Source organism: Bufo bufo, chromosome 3 (assembly GCF_905171765.1).
Source record: "Bufo bufo chromosome 3, aBufBuf1.1, whole genome shotgun sequence".
NCBI lineage: Eukaryota > Metazoa > Chordata > Amphibia > Anura > Bufonidae > Bufo > Bufo bufo.
In genome coordinates, this window is record NC_053391.1 from 579,476,023 (window position 1) to 579,495,811 (window position 19,789).

Consider the following 19,789-nt stretch of genomic DNA (forward strand, 5'->3'; position numbering starts at 1 on the left):
CCCACATAAATGATACAACACTGTCTGCCCACATACATGATGACACACTGCCTGCCCACATACATAATACCACACTGCCTGCCCACATACATGATGTCAAACTACCTGCCCACATACATGATACAACACTGTCTGCCCACATACATGATACAACACTGCCTGCCCACATACATGATACAACACTGTCTGCCCATATTCATGATGCCACACTGCCTGTCCACATACATGATGTCAAACTACCTGCCCACATAAATGATACAACACTGTCTGCCCACATACATGATGACACACTGCCTGCCCACATACATAAGGCCACACTGTCAGCCAACCCCACATTTTATTATGCCCATATACATAAAACCACACTGCCTGCCCACATACATGATACAACACTGTCTGCCCACATACATGATGTCACACTGACTGCCCACATACATGATACAACACTGTCTGCCGACATACATGATGCCACACTCAGGGCAGTTTCTAGGGAAATTTACCAAGAGGGCGAACATCAAAAAAACGCCCCCCCCCCCCCGATTGTGGGCGGATCTCTGCCGTACCCCATTGTAGTTGATGGGGGCGGCGGGCATTCAGTCTGCAGTGCCGGATACTGTGAATTCCGGCAGGCTGCTCTCAGCTGGAACAGCCTGCCAGAATCACTAGCGCAGTTGTGAAAGTAGCCTAAGGCCTCTTTCACACGGGCGTTGCGGGAAAATGTGCGGGTGCGCATTGTAATGCGTTTTGCACTCGCGTGAGAAAAATCGCGCATGTTTGGTACCCAAACCCGAACTTCTTCACAGAAGTTCGGGCTTGGGATCGGTGTTCTGTAGGTTGTATTATTTTCCCTTATAACATGGTTATAAGGGAAAATAATAGCATTCTGAATACAGAATGCTTAGTAAAATAGCGCTGGAGGGGTTAAAAAAAATACAAAAAAATTTAACTCACCTTAATCCACTTGCTCGCGCAGCCGGCATCTCCTTCTGTCTCCTTCTTTGCTGATTGTAGGAACAGGACCTGTGGTGACGTCACTCCGGTCATCACATGATCCATCACCATGGTAAAAGATCATGTGATGACCGGAGTGACGTCACCACAGGTCCTGTTCCTACAATCAGCAAAGAAGGAGATGCCGGCTGCGCGATCAAGTGGACAAAGGTGAGTTAAATTATTATTATTATTTTTTAACCCCTCCAGCGCTATTTTACTATGCATTCTGTATCCAGAATGCTATTATTTTCCCTTATAACCATGTTATAAGGGGAAATAATAATGATCGGGTCTCCATCCCGATCGTCTCCTAGCAACCGTGCGTGAAAATCGCACCGCATCCGCACTTGCTTGCGGATGCTTGCGATTTTCACCCAACCCCATTCATTTCTATGTGGCCTGCGTTACGTGAAAAACGCACAAAGAGGAGCATGCTGTGATTTTCACGCAACGCACAAGTGATGCGTGAAAATCACCGCTCGTGTGCACAGCCCCATAGAAATGAATGGGTCGGTATTCAGTGCGGGTGCAATGCGTTCACCTCACGCATCGCATCCGCGCGGAATACTCGCCCGTGTGAAAGGGGCCTAATACAGCCCCACATACCTCTTACATCCAGTGATGTCTCCTTTGATGTAGATGTTCTCTTTCTTTATCTTCTCCATTCAGACCAGACCGCCATGAAGATTTATTTCAGCCATCTCTTTTCTCTGCAGAGTTTGACAGACATCTTAGTTTCCTACTTTTCCATCATCCTCCCACCTTCTCAACATCCCATCATGCACCCCCAAACTATACTGCATAAACTGATAAACCCCTTGAAAATACTAGTTACACACAGATAGCGCCCCCTTCAATAATTATTGGAACACAATGCTCTAAAAAATAACTGCACCCAGCAAATAGTATCCCTGACACTAATAGTATAACCATAACGTCCCCCAAAAATAACTGTGCTAAGCTGATACTGTGCCAGGGTGCCCCCACAGTAATAGTGCTCCCAAAAATCCCAACAATAGTGATAATACTGTGCCAGAGTGCACTTAGTAGTAATAGTGCTCCTACAGTGCCCCCAACAGTAATTGTGTCCCAGAAGTACGGTAATAATGCTCCCATAGTCCCCCAGTTGTAATAAAGCCCACCATAATACCCCTGGTAGTAATAATTCTATTTATATTGTGCGTCAGTGCAAAAAATGCCCCGTTGTGTGTCAGTAAATAAAGACAAAAAAAAACAACATCTTAGTGCCCCCAGTAGACCCAATGTTCCCAAAATACACTCATGTGTTCCAATGACACGTACTGTGTGCCACTAGAAAAAAACAATTAGTGCCCCCAGTTGAGCTTAGGTGCCCATAGTGCCCCTATAATTTGCGACAGTATAAAATACTCCTATATAGTGCCTCCAGACGATGCCCCATAGTGCTCCTCCCCTGTCCCGATAGTGTCCTCTATAATGTGCCAGTATAAAATGCCCCTATAGACTGCCCCACATAGATGCCCCCATAATGCTTCTCTCCCCCTTCCCCATAGTGGCAACAAAATGGTTGCCAGTATTAAATGCCCCTATATAATGCCCCCATAGTGCTCTTCTCCCCGACTTCTCCATAGTGCCCCCCATAATGCGTTCCAGTAAATAGGGTCCCCAGTAAATGCCCCCATAGTGCTCCTTTACCCCTGACTTCTCCATAGAGCCCCCCATAATGAGAGCCGAAAGAGAAGACGTCATCGGCGCAGGCGCACTGAGGTAGTGCTGAGGAGGCGATCGTCCTTCTCTCAGAGCGCCTGCGCCGAATGAAGACAGGCGCGGGATTTGAAATGCTGACAGGGCCAGCCGGAGGAGGAGAGCGCTCGCTGGCCTTGTCAATCAACAGGAGGAGGCGGTGGTTTTTTAAAAGGAGGATGCGGCGGCTACCAGCAAGTAGACTCCCTACTTGCTGGTAGTGAAGTCATTTGCATATTTTAAAAGATTGATTTTTAATGAAACGAAGCCACAGAACAAGGTAAGAGCCCTATATAGGGAATAGTCGTCCAATAAGGATTTTAATATGCCCAAAAATGAAAAATGTGTTTTGGGGGTGACAGAAGCCCTTTAAATATACTGATTTTGTTCAATAAAGTTTGATATCTTATTAAAGTAGTACAAATAGAAAAACTATATAAATTGGGTATCGTTTTTATCGCATTGAGCTACAGAATAAAGATAATGTATAATTTTTACCGAAAAGTGCACTGCGTAAAAACAAAACCCCCCAAAAGTTGCAAAATTACGTTTTTCTCTTATATTTCCCCACACAAATATGACTTTTTTGGTTTCACCGTACACATTATGGTAAAATGAGTGATGTCATTACAAGACTCTACAGACTCTAATATGCAAAGAGACAAAGCACTACCACCCCCAGTATGCAAAGGGCAAAGCACTACAACCACAAGTATGCAAAGGGACAAAGCACTACAACTATTGTTCCTTTGCAGACTTGTTTGGTTCCTGGACTTTAAATTGTATACAATATATTACCAGGGCGGGCACTGAGGGCAGACAGGCACTAAAGGAGCTTAGGCAGCAGACGGAGTCACACAGGCCGGCGCTTGCTCCCCTGCATTAATCCTGATGGGGGTCACATGACGTAGCAGACGTGCGTCACGCACCTCCGCTACCCAGGCAGCCCCTGCGCTAGCCTTAAGGGACCCTGTCATCCTGTCCCTGCACTGGTGAGCGGGCGGACTGGTGAATGCATTGTACTGGTGAATAAATTGCGCTGCCGCCGGCGGGATGGAGGGGGGGCGCGTGCGTTCTCGTGGCGCGTTTGTAGTGTGTCGGCTTGGGTCAACATTTAAAAAAAAAGGGGGTATTAAAGGGACAGGGGCTCAAGCCCCCTTTGAGCCCTATGTGTGCACGTCTCTGTTTTCCTATGAACCAGACCCCCCCCCCCCCCCCCCCTCTTCAGAGCAGGGGGTGCCTGGTTTAATGCTCGGGTTCTCCCATTGACTTCCACCGAGCATCCTGGGGTGTTCTACTCGAGCACCCAACACTATTGCCTACCCGTGATTTTAGGTTAAAAGTTGTCCAGAAAAACAAAAAAAAATTCTGGTTGGCAACCCTGGTGGTGGTAGTAGATACGCTCCACTAGCGCCCCCACCTGACGCACGGCTGTGATCACACCTTGTGTTTTTTTTTTATGTCATGAAAATTTCACTGAATTCTATTCAATCGTATTGGTTTTAGCAAAGGTGTGCGTTTTATTTTTCAACTACTGCTCTTTGCAATTTCACAAGGGCAATGAGTGTGACCAAAACCGCAGCATTTCCAAACGCAGGTGTTTTTGTTTCTCTCGCAGTACGCCGAGATTCTCGTAGCGCAAGGGTTAAAGCGAACCCCTCCTCCTATTGGTTCAAGTCATCATACAGTCTAGCCTATCAAAGCCTCAGTCTTGGCGAGCCAAAACAAGCCCACGCCGGCTCTCCCTCCGCCAATCAGGAGTGACAGAGTGGAGTGATTGACAGCACAGCTTACTAATCAAAATACAGGTTTATGCCAAAGCCCACTCTTCGGGCGGGGCATAGATAAGGAAATGCTCTGTGAGAGGTTACATGTGATTGACAGGTGTCTGGGCCAATAGAAGCCACACCTGTCAACCTTCTGGCCAGTCAGCCTAAAGCAGATGGCGAGTGGGCGGGGTCTGGGAGTTTAGAGGAAGGCGCATGTTGTTGTACGAAGGGAGAGAAGATGGCGGTACCCGGGGTTTGTGCTTTCGGTTTTGGAGCTTTATGGCTGCTGTTTGGCGTGGTGTCGGCTTCCATAGGCTTCCTGAACTTAGAGGAGCTGACGGAGATGAAGTACGGGATAGAGATTCTGTCGGAACCGGTGATTAAAGGCCAGGTAATGCAGGGGAGCGGCGCAGCAGCTGTCACCTGTGTGTACATATGATGGGAGGGATCCGTCTCTGTGGCTCACTTGTGTTCCTCATGTGCTGACCTGATCTTAGGTGTCACGTGTAATGTGCAGTCAGATATTGTGGAGTAGCATGCCCCACATCCCCTGATCACCAGGTACTGATGGTGGGTTAGAGGCCACGACCCCAGCTGGCTAAGGGTCTGTTCACACTGGCATCATGGCCACGGCACATCGATTGCTCCAGCAAGTCACCAATGGACCAATGACATAATGACGACTTCCTGAAAGTTTCCATCATGAATAATGCTGCATTCTTCTCTGGGTAAAGTGGCGGCTGAGGCTGTGAAGGTTGGAGTCACACTGGCACAATGGCATGCCCCAGGGAGATGATGACTCAGGGTTGGCATCAATTGTGTGGCACCTCTCAAAAGTTTGGTTAGGCGCAGCCTTTGCATAATTCCGATGGACTGGTAATACCGTGACCTAGCAGTGAAGCCGTGAACAGGATGGATGAGATACAGGTGCCAATCGCTACTTGCTGGGAGTCAGAGCCGGTTCAGACAGTATTGATGGCCCGTACGCTGGTGTATGACTTGGATATTGAGGCTCTATCCTGAGGATAGGTCTATAATATCAGATCAGTGGGGGTCCGACACTCCGCACCCCTATCGATCAGCCGCCGGACACCTTACATTGTATAGAACTGGAAAGAAAAGGGTCCATCCACTGGGCAGTGGCCATTCAAGCTGAGCCGAGGTACGCTGGTGCCGGAAACCACAGTGGTGGAGCTTTCTGTCTGCTCCATAGTTTCCGTCACTGACAACCTGCGCAAAACTGATTGGTCGAGTTGCTTGGTGTCAGACCTCCACCAATATCTTATAAACAGATCCGGTTGTATTATCTTTAAAATGGCCAAGACGGATCCGTCATGAACTTCATGGAAAGTTAATAGGGAATGGATTCGTTTTCTATTGTGTCTGAGAAAACGGATTCGGCACCATTGACTTGCATTGTGAGTCATGGCGGATTTGCTCTACGTGCCGTGCCGGACAGAAAACTGCAGCATACTGCGCTATGGGAACACAACCAAATGGAACAGAATATATTCTGGAGCACTTTGTTCTGTTCACTTCCGTTTTGTCCCTATTGACAATGAATGGGGACAAAACGGGAGCGTTTTTCTCCGGTATTGAGATCCTATGACTGATCTCAATATAGGAAGAGTTGAACGCAAGTGTGAAAGTAGCCTAACCCGACAGAGGCCAAAAGACTGTCCTGGTGCCCTTCAGTGGGCCACTATATGTCACTATACCATAAAAAAGGTCTAACATGGTATAGTAGACTGCACCGATCCAATAAAAAAATGTATACATCTTATGTGTGGTTTTTTTTTTTTCCCCACTTTTGACTGAGTGATGAATCTCACTGGGTGCCTATACAGCGAGATACCTCGCAGGCCTCTGTAAGAGATATACGGCAAAGGCAGGTGATTGTCATGTGAACAAGGCCACTTGCATGTAAAGTTTGGGAAATATGATCTCCTGTATGGCTTCTTGTGTTAAAAAGGCGGATCAGATCCCGGAGCAAGGAGAGGGGAACCGTTCCTTTACGTTTCCAGGGATCTGCTCTCCAGCTGTTCTGCAACTACAACTCCCAGAATCCTCTTTCACTTCTATGTGAGTTACAGGAACAGTTGAGTAAGTGTGAATGCTGGGAGTTGTAGTGTTAGAGCAGCTGGAGTGCGGACAGTGGCTGATCTCTGCTTTAGACAATGGTTTCCTTCTCCCATGTGCAGACATCTGGTCCGATGAGACATCCATGAGAGTCGATCTCTATGTACGGTGGAGCTTATGAGAATGGTGATATAAACGAAGGATGTCTCAGTCTTGTCCTAGGCACTGTTAAAGGGGTTGTCCAGCAAATGAAAATTATTTTAAACCAGGTCACCATGGCATAAGAAAACATACTCCCACTCCACACCTGACGCGGTCCGGGGTCTCTGCTTTCTGGTCCGGGGTCTCTGCTTTCTGGTCCGGGGTCTCTGCTTTCTGGTCCGGGGTCTCTGCTTTCTGGTCCGGGGTCTCTGCTTTCTGGTCCGGGGTCTCTGCTTTCTGGTCCGGGGTCTCTGCTTTCTGGTCCGGGGTCTCTGCTTTCTGGTCCGGGGTCTCTGCTTTCTGGTCCGGGGTCTCTGCTTTCTGGTCCGGGGTCTCTGCTTTCTGGTCCGGGGTCTCTGCTTCCTGGTCCCCCTCGACGCACAGGAAATTCCGCTCAGCCGATTAATGTTTATTCACTGGACAACCCCTTTAATACAGTCTCCCCCGGCAGCTGCCGGCCACATGTACCTGCCCCAGACACTGTAGAAGTATAACCTATGGACAGGATACGAGTGTGCCCCATATCCATGCAGGAGACCACAGAGCGTTTGCTCTTTGACCTTCACTGATTTATTTTACTATTAGATGTTCTGGTATCTAAATTAAAATGAAATGAAAAAAGGGAAGTGCGCTGTGCGACTGTTGAGAAGGAAAACAGGTGTTGTTTGGTTTTGCTCTCTCCGTCATGGTGGTAAAATGTTCATGTTTGCTGTGATACAATGTGAGGGGTGCCGCTGTGTAGTGATGCTTGGCACTGTTTCATGGGTGAAATGTCGTCCCTTTTGAATCCATGTCTTACTGTAACCCTTGGGTCCCCAACCACTTCAGTTATTGTGAAACTACACTTGCTCTGCCATCGTTGGTACTCCTGTAGAAGTGGATGGAGCACGCTGGGAGTTGTAGTTTCCCAACAGCTGGTGTGACAGAGGTAGCAGAGCCCCTTCAGAGCCTTCATGGGGTACACTGGGAGTTGTAGTTTAATACCAGCTGGTGTGGCAGAGGTAGCAGAGCCCCTGCTGCTATTGGCTGGAGCCCCCACCCACCCCCGTCTCCGGATGTTTTGGTCTGCATGATGGGATGATGTGCAGGGATCAGGAGTGGCGCTGGTGCCGGGGAATGGGGTAAGTATATCCTATATGAGAGGCCCTGGCATTGGGGGCATCATTAGAGGGGTATTAAAGGTGCCGTTGTGCCATTAACAATACAGAGCGACCAAATAGTGCGGTCTTCATTAGTGTAATTAGGAACCTGTACGGCCGTGTGGGCACACCTTGACATCTCAGCAGGTTGATGAAACCACTGTTACAGCCTAAGGCTACTTCCATACCTGCGTTCGGTGCGGATCCGTCTCGTATCTGCACAGACGGATCCACACTGATAATGCAAACGCTTGCATCCGTTCAGAACGGATCCGTTTGCATTATTCTTTCAAAAATAAAATCTGTTTTCAATTGCACCATATTGTGTCAGTGAAAACGGATCCGTCCCCATTGACTTACATTGTAAGTCAGGATGGATCCGTTTAGCTCCCCATCGTCAGACTGTCCCCAAAATGCTGCAAGCTGCGTTTTAGTGTCCGCCTCAAAAGCGCAACGGAGACCGAACGCAGCCAAATTGATGCATTCTGAGCGGATCCTTATCCATTCAGAATGCATTAGGGCTGAACTGATCCGTTTTGGGCCGCTTGTGAGAGCCCTGAAACGGATCTCTCAAGCGGACCCAGAAACGCCAGTGTGAAAGTAGCCTAAGGCATTGTGGCCACATGACTTACCTGCTCCTGGAATGTATCCAGACATCGTGTGCTAAGATCATCACACAGGTGCCAGGTCTGTCTTGTGACTATACGTATTGTTGGCTTTTCATTCTTATTACATTTGCATTAACCATACCAAGTTTCCCTGAATGTGCACATATATATGAATACACGTACAAGGCTGACGGGGGGGGGGGGGGGGGGGGGAGATGTTACCAAACACTATGAGCCATAGAAAACTCATTCCCATACCGCCAGCCCATGACTCGGTCTTGGCTTGTAAGTAGATGGCTTCCTGCTCTCTTCTATGTCAGTAGCTATAAGGAGGGCTCTAAAGAACGCTCTTCCAGAGCTCCTCTGGTCGCATGGGTAGCTTTACAGAAGATCTCCTGAGGGTAGATCTACCGGAGGTTTGGAAAAATTTGGATTGGTAGCGCAGTACAATGTAGGGATAAACGGAACCTGTCCCAGTGAGGACAGTATAGTGACAAACCCATTGATTGCAGCGGTCTGTCACTATAAATTCAGTACTGATATAATACCGACATGCCGGACCTCGCAGTGTGAGGGAGATGGGTCCGATGACATGGCCTCCTGACACCGACAGACAGGTGTGTCCCCTGTGCAAGGGCCTCTCTCAGCAGAAGCTGACTGACCTGTTACATGTGCACTTGGCATCTATGTTGGCCCCATGGTCATATGTGCCCGCATTCCTGAGAAAAATGAAGTTTTACTATATGGAAATGAGCTGCAAGATCCAAAACGTTGCCCAAACAGCACTTTACATCGACATTTATGGCGTTTCAGTTCCCAATCAACCTAGTAATTTAAAGGGTGTTGTGTGTCTCAGATGGCATGAGCTGGGCACAGCATATTGGGTACTGAAGTGCCGGATCTGTGGAAAACTTGCAGTTTTTATTTCTTATAGTCCCATGCTCATTAAAGGGGTTATCCAACCACTGTAATGCCCCCCCAAAATTCCCGGGCACCACATACAGGTTATACTTACCTCCTCCCCCCGCCCGGCACCCGTGTCGCTCCTGATGCCTCCCTAGCATCGCGGGTGATTCTAGCGAGGCTCGTTCCTGTCGCGACCTGCTATTGGCTGCACCCCTGTCACCGGATGTTTTGATCTGCATGACGGATCCACTCCTGCGCCCTGTTGTGTGTGTCAAGGCAAAAGATTAGGGCCACATGTAGGGTGTTTTTAAATTGTGGGGTGATTTTCTCCTGTTACCACTTGAAAAAATGAAAAATTTGGGCGTTTCTTGTGAAAATAAAAAAAAATTCTAAATTCTATAAAATGCCTGTTGGGCCAGGGTACTCGCTGCACCCCTCTAAAAAATTTCTTGGGGACTGTAGTTTCTGAAATGGGTTAACTTTTTGGGTTTTCCACTGTAGGAGTACCTCCAGATTCTCTACAAATGCATCCCCCCCCTCAATCCACATTTTAGTAAGCCTTCTGTATTCAGAATGCTATTATTTTCCTTTATAACCATGTTATAAGGGGAAAATTAATAAAATGAATAGAACACCTAACCCGAACTTCAGTGAAGAAGTTCGGGTCTGGGTACCACATTCAGTTTTTTTTTTTCTCACACACGTGCAAAACGCATTGAACTCGTGCGGAAAAAAATGAACATCGGAACGCCATCTCAGTCAAAACTGACTGCAATTGCGTGCCTACTCACATGGCTTTCCCGCAATGCACATGCGACGCATTTGAAGCAAATCCGGGACGCCCGTGTGAAAGTAGTCTAAGTGTTTTCATTGGTGGCAGTGGTGGGGCTCCAATCGGTTACCATTAGTGTTGAGCGAACTTCTGTTTTAAGTTCGGCGTCTAAAGTTCGGCTTCCGGTTAGCGGAGAATCCCGATATGGATTCCGAATTCCGTTGTGGTCCGTGGTAGCGGAATCAATAATCGGCCATTATTGATTCCGCTACCACGGACCACAACGGAATTCGAAATCCATATCGGGATTCTCCGCTAACCGGAAGCCGAACTTTAGACGCCGAACTTAAAACAGAAGTTCGCTCAACACTAGTTACCATGGCAGCCAGGACGCTACTGAAGCCTTCCACGGTAAGCTCCCTGCTGCTGTGTACATGTACAGGGCAGCATGGAGAGTGTGAAGTCCTATTCATCCTAATAGATCTCTATTAGGGTAAATAGGACAAGGGTTCTAGGCCCCCAAGGGGGCTAATAGTTATTTAAGGCTACTTTTCACACTAGCGTTTTTTTTTTTTCCGGCATAGAGTTCTGTCCTAGGGGCTCAATACCGGAAAAGAACCATGCATTCTGAATGGAGAGTAATCCGTTCAGGATGTCTTCAGTTCAGTCATTTTGACTGATCAGGCAAAAGATAAAACCGCAGCATGCTACGGTTTTATGTCTGGCCCATGACACCGGCATTTTTTTAAACTGATCAGGCATTTTAAAGACTGATAAAAGGAACCTGATCAGTCTTACTAATTCCATAGTTGGCATACAGTTCTGGCGACAGAAAAAAAAACACGAAAAACCGCGATTCGCTTTTTAAATTTTTTTTATTATTATTATTATTATTTTTTTAAGTCACCTTGTCCATTTTTGTGTGGTATCGAGTATCGCAATACCTTTTTTATAGTATCGAAATCGAATCAAAATTTTGGTATCGTGACAACCCTAAGGCTGGGTTTAAATTGTGTGTTTGTTGTGAACCCACCCTAGAGTTAGTTTCAATCTCGTAGAATCCTAGTTTGCTCGTTCATTGGTGATCTGTAGACAACTGCAGCGCGTGCAGTCATGGTTCGGTTAATAATGGAAGCCGTACCCGCAAATGAAAATAGAAATGACCCCTTTTTAATATTTAACCACTTTCATTAGTTTCAATTTCATTATTTTATTTTTGCAGATCAAAGCTGACAACATTGTTACCATCGCCTCTAAATACAAGCAGAATTATGAATGTAAGCTGCCTGCCGTGGCTGTGAAATTTCATCAGGAGAAGGAAGACGACCCTCAGACCTACTCAGGACTTGGAATATCTGAACTTCTGAAACCCATGGAGGCAGCACCTTGTGTAACAAAGGTATAGTTTAGGGTACTTTCACACTAGCGTCGTTCGGATACGGCAGGCATTTGGAAAGAAAAATGCAAACTGAAAGCTGTTTTTTCCGGATCCGTTAGACTGTATTTAATTTTTCCCAAAGATCAAAAGGGAAAATAGCTCCCTCTATGTCCCGGGGTATGAGCGTACTGGAAAACCGGATCTGGGAATGCAGGAATTTCTGGAACACTTGGTACTGGATCCGGCATTAATACATCTGTATTGTACATCTCTAAGTGCGGTATTGTTCCGGGATTTTGGCTGGAAAAAATACTGCAGCAAGCTGCAGTATTTTGTCCGGTCAAATACCGTACAAGGGACAGAACTGAAGACATCCTGATGCATACTGATTGGATTGCTTTCCATTCAGAATGCATTAGGACAAAATGGATGCGTTTTTTTTCCGTTTTTGAGACCTTTTACTTGATTTTAATACCGGAAAAGAATAACGCTAGTCTGAAAGTACCCTGAGTGTTAGTCTTTGTGGCTGTTTTATTGTCCTCTTTTTGACATCCACTCCTCAATTTAACCATGACAATATTTATATTTTTTCCTTTACTATCATTAAAGGGGTTGTCACATGGCAACGATCTATCTCCTGTCCATAGGATCACTGGTCGGACCCCCACCAATCTTTTTATCTACTGTCCTGTGGATCATATGGTCGTGTATGCTGTCGCTCCGTTCCACTCTATCGGACGGTCAAAGGTAGCGGAGCCGATGTACTGTCTCTGGCAGTCCCACAGAATAAAGCTGCTCCATACATTCACAGCTGCTGCTCCATTCAAATAGAGGAACATAGGACCTGTTTTTCAGATTGGCGGGGGCCCCAGTGATCAGATTCCTGCCAATCAGACCCTTATCCCCCGTTCTGTAGATTTTTATATTTTTTTATTTCTTCAGGAGGCAGCCACCTAACACCAGTTATTAGGTGCTGACAGCTGCCAATGTGGGAAAAGAAGTGAGATCTTGCAGGTTAAGGCTACATCCACACAACATTGAAAAACGGACATGTGAGGGACGTTTTTTAACAGCCGTCACACGTCTATTTTAAGACGAATGGCAGTCTATGAGGTTATTCACACAGCAGTTTTTTTTTTTTGACAGCCAGTGAATAACGGACGTAAAAAAATAGAACGTGTTCTATCTTGTCCGTTTTTCACAGGTTGACTGCCCTCATACAATTGAATGGGTCTGTTTTTAACGTCCGTTTCTCAGAAAGGCATCAGTGAAAAAAAACATCAGTTAAAAATTGACTTTTCTGAAAAAAAAGCCAAAATTCCAGTGGTGAAGTGAAAAGATGTGCTCTTTGTAGCGGGTCTATTTTGCTGGGTACATCACATCATTTTAGTCAGCCAAGAGGGCCCCAGATAGATTAGGGGAGATATTTCCCTCACCACCTCGATGATGGAGGCGGACATCCGCTTTGTGGTGGCATCCATTTCCATCGGAGATATATTCACAGATAACTTTAAGGCCTCTTTCACACGACCGTATGGCTTTTTCAGTGTTTTGCGGTCCGTTTTTCACGTATCCTTTCTGTTGTGTTTCCATTTCTGTTCTGTTTTTCCGTATGGCATATACAGTATACAGTAATTACATAGTAAAAATTGGTCTGGCCATAAAATTTTCCATAGATGGTTTCGCAAAAACGGGACATACGGATGCATTTCCGTATGTGCTCTGTTTTTTTGCGGACCCATTGACTTGAATTGAGCCACGGAACGTGATTTGCGGGCAATAATAGGGCATGTTCTATCTTTCAACGGAACGAAAATACGGAAACGGAATGCATACGGAGTACATTCTGTTTTTTTTGCGGAACCATTGAAATGAATGGTTACATATACGGAACACAAAAAACGGCCTGTAAATAGGAAAAAATAAAAACTGTCAAATAAAGATGACACCGGCTCCTGCAAGTATGGGTCATTTGAGCATGTTTTAACATGGCAGAAACGGAGCATTTGCCTCAAATTAAATATTTCAACATGAATGCTTCAAATCCCATTGTGAAGCAGACTGGGATTCAGGCCTCGGGTTGCACACGTTGAAACTGTTTGATTAGCAAACCCCTCCATCTAGATTGTTTGCACACAGATGACCTATATCTGACTCTTTGGTTAAAAAAGAATGATTTAGTTCTCAAAAAACGTACCTGGCACTCAGGCCCTAATTGCCCCAGAAATATATGCTGCTGTGTTTTTGTATCACTGGGAAGGCATTCCCTAGAGCAGGCATGCACAACCGCGGGCCACATGCGGCCCCTAGAGCCATGGTTTGCGGCTCCTGTCCTGCTGGGCAGATACACAGCTGTGTTTCTTCCTGGATCGCTGCGCAGCGATGGATGACGGCTCCTGCAATGTAGCAGGAGCAGGATGGGACCGGGGAAGCTGATAAACTGCATCTGCCTTCTCATCAGTGCTTCTGCCTTCTCCTCAAGGAGCACTCTGCAGTTTAGAAATATAAGTAAAAAGAAAATACATTAAAAAAAAAAAAAATAAAAAAAAAAAGGCCACACCAACCAAAACCATCTAATTATAATTGCATATTTAAAGAATGAGCAATAGTTTTAATTAAAATGGCTTTTTAATATATATTTTTTCTTTTTAAAGTCATCTGTCATGTAATATAAAGCTGAAATTTTGGTAGCCCAATAAGGGAAGTTACAAGTGTTTGAACAACGTGTGCTAAATCGCAAAAAAGTGCCTGGTCATTAAAGAGGACCTTTCACCGGTTATTACCCTATGAACTAACTATACAGACATGTAGAGCGGCGCCCGGGGATCTCACTGCACTTACTATTATCCCCGGGCGCCGCTCCGTTCTCGCGTTATGCCCTCCGGTATCTCCACTCACTAAGTTATAGTAGGCGGAGATTTCAGTCACTAAGTTATGGTAGGCGGAGTCAGCCCTTGTTCTGCTGTAGCGCTGGCCAATCGCAGCGCAGAGCTCACAGCCTGGGAGGTTCTTTTCTCCCAGGCTGTGAGCTCTGCGCTGCGATTGGCCAGCGCTACAGCAGAACAAGGGCTGACTCCGCCTACCATAACTTAGTGACCGAATATACCGGAGGGCATAGCGGCAGAACGGAGCGGCGCCCGGGGATAATAGTAAGTGCAGTGAGATCCCCGGGCGCCGCTCTCCATGTCTGTATACTTAGTTCAGAATGTCAGGATCGGTGAAAGGTCCTCTTTAAGGCCTTTTCAGGCCTGGTCATTGAAGGATTAACCAGTAAGTGCTTTCCCCGCTAGTAGGGCCTCATGCACGCGACCGTACTTTATTTTGTGGTCTGCAAAACACCGATACCAGCCATGTGTGTTCTGCATTTTGTGGAACGGAGCAACGGATGCAGACAACACACAGAGTGCTGTTCACATCTTATGCGGCCCCGTTGAAGTGAATGGGTCCGCCTCCGAGCCGCAAAAAAATGCGGATCAGATGTGGACCAAAACAATCGCCGTGTGCATGAGCCCTCACAGAAAGTGCTTACTGGTTATTGCAGGGCACCTACAAGAAGAAGAACCAGTGAAGGAAAGCACTCATTTGTGAATAGGAGGCAGGATGGAAGGAAATGTCGCCACTTAAAGAGGACCTTTCACCGATTCTTACCCTATGAACTAACTATACAGATAGGTAGAGCGGCACCCGGGGATCTCACTGCACTTACTATTATCCCCGGGCGCCGCTCCGTTCTCCCGCTATGCCCTCCGGTATCTCCGCTCACTAAGTTATAGTAGGCGGAGATACCAGTCCCTAAGTTATGGTAGGCGGAGTCTGCCCTAGCGCTGGCCAATCGCAGCGCAGAGCTCACAGCCTGGGAGGTTATTTTCTCCCAGGCTGTGAGCTCTGCAGTGCGATTGGCCAGCGCTAGGGCAGACTCCGCCTACCATAACTTAGGGAACGGAGATACCGGAGGGCATAGCAGGAGAACGGAGCGGCGCCCGGGGATAATTGTAAGTGCAGTGAGATCCCCGGGTGCCGCTCTACCTATCTGTATAGTTAGTTCATAGGGTAAGAATCGGTGAAAGGTCCTCTTTAAAGGTGTTTCCCAGTAAAAATAATTTTTTAACAAGTTTCTGTAGCATGGTCCCTGAAACAGAAGGTTCCTACTTTCCTGCTCTATGCTGCTCTCACTGTCTCCATCTTCCAGTCCCGGAGCGTCTCTCCAGCAAATGACTTCAGTGGTGAAACGATGTTTGTGGCCACATCACCACTGAAGCCAGCCAATATTACTTTATTATAAATATATTCCCAATTACCTTTCATTAGTTATAATGGCTCGTTTTTGTCTAGGGAGTAATCATCAGGGGAAATAAAATGGCCCCCGTCCTGTTAGTGCACACAAAACCTGTCCTAATCACATAGGAGGACAAGTTAATTCAGAACACTGAGGGAAAGAGCTGCCTCATCCTCCTCTCTGCTCTGCTTGTCAGGAATTATTATCCCGAATAGTTTAATATGATCCTCAGTTGAATCTCTGTAGGAATGGAGCTCATGAAGAGACATGAAGTACAGAGAGGAGGATGGCGGTGTAGATAATGAGCAGCAGCACTTGTATGCAGTCTCCATTACCACAGCCCCACATTACCACAGTCTGTCCTGTTCATTCCTCTCTGTACTTTATGTCTTCTTCAGCTGAAGAATGGAGTTCATATTAGCTGTATTTAGGATCATAATCCCTAACAAGCAGAGGAGGATGAGGCAGCTCTTTAGCTCAGCGTTGTGAAGTAGCTTGTCCACCTGTGTGATTAGGACAGGTTTTGTGTGTACTAATAGGACAGCAGCCATTTTATTTCCCCTAATGATTGCTCCCCAGACAAAACGAGGCATTATAACTAATGAAGGTTATTTGGGAATATATTCCTAATAATGTAGCATTTCAGTATTTTCATTTTCTTAATTCCTGGAGAACCCCTTTAACTTTTTTTAGCGGCCCCTTGAAATAGAGCAAAAAAGGTTGTGCAACTCTGCCCTAGAGATAATTTTTACCCCTTCCTGACGTGGCGATTTTTTTATTTAATTTTATTTATTAAAAAAAAAAAAAAAAAAAAATATATATATATATAATTATATTTTTTTTTTTTCCTTCCCCATTTTTCCTTTTTTCATTTTTCATTCACTGCCTTCCCTGAGCCGTAACTTTTATTTTATTTTTTCCCATTTACATAGTCGTATGAGGGGTTGATTTTTGCAGGACAAATTGTAATTTCTAATGGCACCGTTGGCACCGTTTAATATCACATACAATGTAGTGGGAAGATGGAATCCAAAATGGGGTGGAATTGGAAGAAAAAGCAATTCTGTCACAGTTTTATGGGTTTTGTTTTTACGGTGTTCCCTATGCGGTAAAACTGACCTGTTACTTTCATTCTCTGGGTCAGTATGATTATAACGATACAACATTTGTATCGTTTTTCTTGTGTTTTAATACTATACATTTTTTGCAGTTTTCATATTTATTTTTAATTTTTTTTCTTACTTATGCTCATATTCTGACTCCTATAACTTTTATTTAATTTTATTTTATTTTTTTCTGTTTACAGTGTTCACCATTCAGGATAAATACATTTATATTTTAATAATTTGGGCATTTTGGGACCCGGAGGGCGATCTTTATTTTTATTATATAGTAAGGGTGCTATTTTGAAATTTGTTTTATATTTTTTTTTTAAACTTTTTCGCTTATGCCTTACATTGCAAAGAATTATCATTGCAATGAATGGTGAATTTGCTATGCTCTTATGAAGCCCTGCCACCTGCAGTCCTCTATAAGAACTACAACTGTAATTGCATGGGTTTCTTCAGAGAACCTGGCTATTGCAGACAATGAACAGCTTCCCTGATTGCTGCGTGGGGAGGGGGGGGGGGGGGGGCGTTCAGGCCCCGGGAGCGCAGCGCACTCAGAGAAAGCAGCCTCCAATGCCGTGGTCACAATTGAGAGGTTAGATGTCTGTGATCGGCATTCTCATTGATCGCAGACATTAGCCCTGGGTGTCTGCTATGTAAAATCCGGCAGCTATGGCACCCACTCCACTCAGGAGCGGCCATTATCTTTAAGACCCGATTTCAGTAAGGGATTAAACAGCAGCAGCGGGTCTGCTTTTTTTTTTTTTTTTTTTTTTTTTCCTGTTGGTCTGACAGACATGAATAGGAGGTGTCACCCTCCCAAAATTGTAATTTAATGTCCTCTATATTTCCTCTCCAAAAATCTATTAATAAGGCTGCCCTGACTATATGACAGTCATTTAGTTACTTTAAAAGTATCATAGGTGCCCGGGGGCTCACGTCAGCAAGGATGGCAGATTTAATTTAAAATGGATGAATACTCTGTTCTAAAACACAAAAAACAGTAATCCGTTTAATCTCAAGTGAAATGAACTAAGATATATGACTTATTAGTCCTTACTGAACTAAATATCCCACTTTTTTTTTTTAGAGGGTTGGTCATTAGTTTTCTGGTCTCCGAATGGAGGCTTCTGATATCTTACCTGAGGCATCCCTAAGAATCACAGGAATAATGCTTTAGAAAGCACAGTTTGCAGGAATCCATGATCTGCAAACAGTTTTTGTTCTAGGAAAAGGACAGCTATCTCAACAGCTATTGGGTGCTGGGTGCTGCCTCTCCACTGCTATCAGAAAAAGAAGCGAGATCTCGCAAGACCACGCTGGGTGCGGCAACATCTCGCCCGATATGTATTTGTCATGGGCTAATAATCTATTATTAAATGTCATACTTTGTTTTTCAGACCAAAGACTGGTGGACTTACGAGTTCTGCTATGGAAAGCACATCCAGCAGTACCACATTGAAGGTATGTTGTGTAGTGAATTGCAGCGCCACTTTTCAGTATCCTGTAATGTGGTCTATCCTGATGTATACCGAGTCGTATAGCTTATGGCAGTGGCTTCCCATAATAATCTGGCGTTGGCACCACTAGTGCTTGCTGGTAGTAGACATATCCTATCCCCAGAACAGTGACCGTTTTGTGGTGTAATATCAGTGTGTCATATCAAACTGAAAAATGTATCTGCCAACTGATATTTTACAATTTTGTGTGTGTCTGCCTTTAATGTGTTAATGAGCTCCTGACTATTGCTCAAAGCTGAATGTGCCTTACGTCTGTTTTTCATGGCAGCCCTTTCCTTCCCCTGTTTTCTGCATCACCGCATCCGGATGCAGGATGTTTACATGGAGAACTTCCTGTTTTCATCCACTTCCTGGTGGGGTTTCTAACCAATCCCAGCATGCTTTGCTCTGTAAAGCATTTGTAGTTTCCAGGGAAGGTACTGTGTTACTGCACAGAGCAGCATCATGGGAGACGTACGGCCCCAGGCTGTATGCCGTAGGTAAGTTCACTTAATAACAAGTACTAATCTGGTCTGAGGAAGAGAAGCCGAGCTCTGTGATATAGAGGGTTATGTGGTTTGGGGCAGGATTTCTGAGGGTAAATGAAACTGGTTCATGATCACATTGATGTATTTTTCATTGGTGCATATTTATTTTATTTTTTTCAGAATCTGAACTAAAGGGAGACATATTGTATCTTGGCTACTATCAGTCTGAGTTCGACTGGAATAATGAAACTGCGAAGGTGAGTTGTGTGGCCAAAATCCAGAAAGCCGTCACAGCATCTACTGTAACTACCAAATGATGGTCACTTATGCTGTGCCTGAATGTTTCTATTGTAGCAAGTAGAAAGGATCGGCACTCGACTCATCATCCGCAAACTCCAAGTTAGTAGCAAAGGAATCCCAGCGGACAACAGCTTCAATTCATAAGCTTGATATTTATTCCATCAATATTTACAGTAATTGGACACGTTTCGGCCCGTCCAGCCTTCGTCAGCAAATGTTTGCTGACTAAGGCTGGATGGGCCGAAACGCGTCCAATTACTGTAAATATTGATGGAATAAATATCAAGCTTATGAATTGAAGAAGCTGTTGTCCGCTGGGATTCCTTTGAATGTTTCTATTGGTCGTGGGACTGCATTAAAAACTACCATAAAAGTCACAAGCTGGGGCCAGGGCTTTGAGAAGTTTTATGTGATGTGATAAAGCAGTCTGCCACCCATACCGTGCCTGTAAGAGCTTCATGTTCCTACCCAGTGCTGTCCTCTTCACCAGTGACAACCTGTGCTCATTTACATTGGCTAATATTTGAACAGAGCACATATCCGCTATAAA

General features: G+C 45.4%; 1 protein-coding gene across 2 annotated transcripts in view; it reads left to right on the top strand.

The window, feature by feature from the left end:
- Positions 1–4,681: 4,681 nt before the first annotated feature.
- OS9 (OS9 endoplasmic reticulum lectin) overlaps positions 4,682–19,789 on the top strand; it is a 109,758-nt gene continuing 94,650 nt past the window's right edge. For both annotated transcript variants that reach the window (XM_040425766.1, XM_040425767.1), the window contains exons 1-4: positions 4,682–4,875; positions 11,412–11,588; positions 18,353–18,416; positions 19,120–19,196. In XM_040425766.1, coding sequence (XP_040281700.1) covers positions 4,723–4,875; positions 11,412–11,588; positions 18,353–18,416; positions 19,120–19,196 — 471 coding nt within the window. In that variant the 5' untranslated portion in view covers positions 4,682–4,722. The remainder of the gene's footprint in view (positions 4,876–11,411; positions 11,589–18,352; positions 18,417–19,119; positions 19,197–19,789) is intronic.